The following is a 5,228-nucleotide window of genomic DNA, read 5'->3' as shown; positions in this document are numbered from 1 at the left end:
ATGCTTGGTGAGAGCACATGGAGTCATTTCAACACAGAGAGACAAAGATGTCGGATGCCTTTCTCCTGCACTGGGTTATTTCCTGCGCCGTTTCTGTCGGCTTGTGTGCGCTTATTGTGTTGGATCTTATATTGTTTCTAAGGGCGATGTATTTATTACCAGGCATATGGACATATGGACCTCTGGAATAGTGGGGATGTGTTATCTTACTCTGGGATACAGAACGGGATGCCTCAAATGAATTATAGAAACAAGTTCTTGTGGTTTCGGTCCCTGCTTCGTCATGCCTACTCATCACCCAGACTAAACTGGACACAAGGGGGCGTAGAGTGATAAGGGTCTTTCTCTACAGCAGGTTGGGCTCTGTAGGCTCAGCAGACAGAGGTCAATGTGGTTATACTTTATTAGATTAATGTCATGGAAATGCATGATTCGTCTGCATACAGGCTGATGTCAGAGGAAACTCCCCCTCAAGACAACCCCTTCAATGAGTAATGGTGTTTCCACTTCGACCTTTTTCTGGATGTTTGTGTCACTGGATTGAATACGTACCTTTCATCAGCCTAAATAGATGTGCGTTTTGTTGTAGAACATAGGGAACAATGCAATTTAATACAACGTATGTAACATGTAAATTTATACAGCAATATCCGTCATTACATTGCATTACTCACAGGTGACATTGCACATGTTGTCCATTTTGATGCATTCTGAGCAATGGGACGCCAAACACTCATTACCAATATGGAGTACATTTCGACAATTGACAGTTGAATGGATATTAATTCCTTAGATTTGAGCTGCCCGACATTAAGCCTTAACAGCACCACTGGACCTCAAGCCGTTCCACTTCTATTCACGGTTTTCATAAAGCGTCCCCATTAAACTGTCACAATTGTTTTTTTAGGGAGACTGGTTTCTTCAATCTAGCTTCTGTTTCCCTTTGAAACATGAAATTAGAAATCCACTCAGGCTTTTATTTTAAGTCTGATACGTTAGTTTACCCCTTCTCCAAACCGTACGGTGCGTTCCAGTCCACACACAAACACCTGTCTACCAAGAGGGTGGGTCTTGACCCCGCCCATTTCTAAAGTACGCGTAGAAAAGCAGATTTTAATTGGTTTAAAGACACCCAAGACCCCTGACATCTAAATACGTTTTGAGAGACTCCTCCCATGCACCTGATAGAGTATTTACAGCTCTTTACTGCTGCCTGCTGTACTGTTACAACAGCACTGCGTGCAGTACACCATGAAACTTCACTGGACTATGCAATAGGGATTTCCGTCTCTGCAGTGATTTGTCGCGCCCTGAGGGTACCGTTATATTTACCAAAAAACGTTTTATACCAAAGTTTCAACCCCATTTATTTTTCCAAGATGCCACGCTCGTTTCTTGTCAAGAAGCATATTAATTCCTCTAAGAAGCCGAATTATAGCGAACTGGAAAGTCCAACAGGTAAAGCAACAACGTTTTCTAAATCAATCAATCAACAGTGATTCTTACGTGGATTATTACACTGACATACAACAAAGTTGACAAATTGACAGCGGTCAGGCTATTACCCGGGTACAACGTTTGAAAGTGTCTTTATGTCCGCGTCATTGATACTTTGTAAAGTGTCTTTATGTCCGCGTCATTGATACTTTGTAAAGTGTCTTTATGTCCGCGTCATTGATACTTTGTAAAGTGTCTTTATGTCAGCGTCATTGATACTTTGTAACTTTCTAATATGCGCTCTGCAGTGGGGAGATTTAATTCAGTTCTTGTTTTAAGTAAATCATACATGGACATAGTCGCCTAATATTACTGTCTATGGAAATTAACTTACTTGTAATCACCTAAATCTGTTTTTTCCTTTCTACTTTCAGTATTTATTTCTCCATATCTGTACAAAGGCCTTCCACTGCCTGTCATCCCTCAACCGGAGATACTTAGTTCAGTGGTGTACAACCCTATCACAGTATGGACTACAAGCAGTTTACCGTTATCTCCGCTTTCAAGTGACCTTTCTCCCATCTCTGGATACCCCTCCTCGCTGTCTGACATCTCATCCAAAGACCACAGTGGATCTGAGAGCCCCAGGAGCGATGAAGACGAGCGGATGCTAAACAAACTCACAGACCCTCATGGAGTGGAAGCAGATAAATTCCAATGTAGTTTGTGTAACAAGTCTTATTCAACATACCCTGGACTGCTGAAGCATAAGCAACTGCACTGCGACGATCAGACAAGGAAATCGTTCAGTTGTAAATATTGCGAAAAGGAGTACGTTAGTCTTGGAGCCCTAAAAATGCATATCAGAACTCACACTTTGCCATGCGTCTGTAAAATATGTGGCAAAGCTTTTTCAAGACCGTGGTTGCTTCAGGGACACATCAGAACCCACACTGGTGAGTGCTTAAAGATTTGGTGTACCATGTTACTGTGCTGTACCGTACTTGGAAATGTTGAAGATATCTACATGGTATGCTGTTGCATGTTGGAGTAACTATGTCCAACAGTTCAGTGGTTTCCAAACAAAGGTCCTAGGCCCCCTGAGAGTACTTGGCCTATAAACAGAGCATACTTGAGAAAACTAATGAGACCATAGCCTTACTTGTAAGATGGACATGAGGGGTAACATTCAGTTGGTGATACAGAAACCAAAATTGTTGGGAACCACTGGGCTTTCGACTGTATGTAATTGACTGTAACAGGTTTTGGCAGTCTTTAAATATGTTTACAGTATTATACGTCAATTGCAAACTGCATTGCAATTCTGCAGTTACATAAATAGGTATGTGATAAGTGATAAGTCTTGGTTTTCATATCACAGCAGTTGTTGTTCCATGTTGTACATGTAATGTTCTGTTTCACTCTTCACTGAGTAGCCTTAAAGATTTTGAATCTTATGCTAAGCCATAAGATTCAAGTCAGAGAAGAATGAATATAGATCTCATGTTTCCTAATTTTGTCACAATGAGAGTAATTGTATCAATACATTCTGTGGTTTAATTTGATTATGGAGCAAAAAGCAGAGCAGAGATTTGTGGAGTGGATCATTGAACTCATTTATATCTTATCTGCCTGCAACTACTGACACGTTTATTTCATTTTCCCATTTTACAGGAGAGAAGCCATTTTCCTGCCCCCATTGCAGTAGGGCGTTTGCGGACAGGTCCAACCTGAGAGCTCACCTACAAACCCATTCGGATGTGAAAAAATACCAGTGCAAGAACTGTTCCAAAACCTTCTCCAGAATGTCTCTTCTGCACAAGCATGAGGAATCTGGTTGTTGTGTAGCACATTGAGACTGCTGAGCTGGGGTACCGTGTCACCACCAGAGACCTCTACTACTTTCCAGTCCTCAACAACTATTCAGGGGATATTACTGAGGCTTTGTCACCAAATATGCAAGACAATCTTTTTCTGATTTACTGACAATCCATTTCCTTTCAGCGTTATACCTTGTCATGTGCTTTTCATTTTAAGCAGTATTTTTTCTGCCATTGCAATCAGTGTTGAAAAGTATGTTTGTTATAACAAGAGCCTTCTGTCATCTATTAATGTACTTTTGGGAAGTGGAGATATTTCTAAATGTGCCCTCTCCAACATTTAGGTGTTGACACCAATCTCTCTCAGAGGATATGTTTCCACTCATAACATAATCTTTTTCCTTTTTTAAGAAACCATATACTTATTCCACTTGGTGTGTGGTAATAAACAGTTGAGACAGACAGTGCACAGCCAATGGAATATTAGAAGCCATCATAACTTTGGGAACACGTGCAAAGACTATTTTTAGGCGAAAGTATTACAAATCTTGCACAATCATGACACAGTAACTGTTTTGCCAGCACTCAAGATAGCAATACTTTTATCAAGTGCCTCACTTTGTCTAAGCAATTATGTATTTTCTAAAAAAAAAATGCATTTATATTTTTACATATTTGAATGTATTGTGTGACTGACATGATTGTATATTTGACAGTATGATTTGTGATACTGAATGAACGATTTTAATGTTTTTAAGATGCTTTTTAAAATAAAGATTAATGAAATGTTTTTAAAATGTTTGACATTCTTCTTCAGTGAAAGGACTGTTATCAGGGTTCTATCAAACATGTATGGGTATTCTAGAAAGGTTCTCATTAAAATGTCCTTACTTCAACTTAAGGAGATTAGTCATTAAAGGACATATAATTTCATGTATCATTAAATGTACCATTTATGTGAGAATATATTTATATATATATATATATATATATATATATATATATATATATATATATATAAAAGCAATATGGCACAAGGGGTGTGGTATTTGGCCAATATATCATGTGTGTGGTGATTAGCCATGATACATTTATCACGCAGTCACAGCAATACATTGTGATGTGAGATCATACCCATGGTATACGATCTCATATTGCATAGTGATCAGCCAATTAGCATTCCGGATTCTTTTGACTATTTTCGCTGTAACTACTTGCCTTTTGTGTAACTACTTGCCAAGTTTACTCTGATAACAACCTTTGTGGAGTTATAGTCTGTCAGCCTCAAACAGTAATGTTCAAATTACTTCAAAGTGTAAAGTACAACACAGCACAAGTCAGGCTATTTCTCCAGTCTGCTTTGATTCTATTGTGGAGGTGTAGAAAGATATCAGGATGACTCAACCTAGACTCAAGGCTGAACCTGCTCCTTCTGAACCTGTCCAGGCATCAAACAAACTTGAAATTTAACACATGCTGGCTATATTGATCAGCACCCACTTGTTCCACCCTTTGAGGGCCAACTGCTTTCTATTTGCCTGCCTATAGCCAATGTTACTTTCTTAAAAAGAAGTGCTGATTATTTGTGGACAACTATCAGTTGTAATCCAATTTAGGCTAATCAACTGGATACCTCAGGAGTGTGTGTCTATGTGAGTGGTGAACTGATAGTAGTGTACTGATTGAATCTGTCTTCATAGTAATGCATAAGCAGACGTCTGAAACTGAATTTTTAAATCACAGCAATCATTGAGCAGGCACTGTAATAGTTTATAGTTCTACCCTCTAATATGTTTTCCACTCAATCCCCAGATTTGCCTTGCTTTGACAACCTCCGAGGATTCTGGGATGTGTGCCACCGAAGATTAAAACTGATTTCCTCAGGCTACATCTTGTATACTTTTACAGTATGTTGTACCATTGCATGTTTGAAAAAAAAATTAAAATCACACCAAAAAGTACAATGCCAAT

At 39.0% G+C, this 5,228-nt stretch overlaps 1 protein-coding gene across 1 annotated transcript; it reads left to right on the top strand.

The window, feature by feature from the left end:
- Window positions 1-1,222: 1,222 nt before the first annotated feature.
- snai2 (snail family zinc finger 2) lies at window positions 1,223-4,043 on the top strand. The gene is made up of 3 exons (XM_010885810.3): window positions 1,223-1,458; window positions 1,872-2,393; window positions 3,112-4,043. The coding sequence occupies exons 1-3, from the start codon at window positions 1,380-1,382 to the stop codon at window positions 3,291-3,293; spliced, it is 783 nt and encodes a 260-aa protein (XP_010884112.1). The 5' UTR covers window positions 1,223-1,379; the 3' UTR covers window positions 3,294-4,043.
- The last annotated feature ends 1,185 nt before the right edge of the window (window positions 4,044-5,228 follow it).

The sequence above is a fragment of the Esox lucius genome, chromosome 3 (genome assembly GCF_011004845.1).
Source record: "Esox lucius isolate fEsoLuc1 chromosome 3, fEsoLuc1.pri, whole genome shotgun sequence".
NCBI lineage: Eukaryota > Metazoa > Chordata > Actinopteri > Esociformes > Esocidae > Esox > Esox lucius.
Note: the sequence above shows the minus strand (reverse complement) of the source record. Positions and strands in the feature narration are given on the sequence as shown.

What these genes read in the sequence shown, in the direction of transcription:
- snai2 (XM_010885810.3), top strand. Translation starts at nt 1,380, where the DNA reads ATGCCACGCTCGTTTCTTGTCAAGAAGCATATTAATTCCTCTAAGAAG. An exon ending in CGAACTGGAAAGTCCAACAG is followed by an intron (nt 1,459 to 1,871) that starts GTAAAGCAACAA and finishes TTCTACTTTCAG; the next exon opens with TATTTATTTCTCCATATCTG. An exon ending in ACACATCAGAACCCACACTG is followed by an intron (nt 2,394 to 3,111) that starts GTGAGTGCTTAA and finishes CCCATTTTACAG; the next exon opens with GAGAGAAGCCATTTTCCTGC.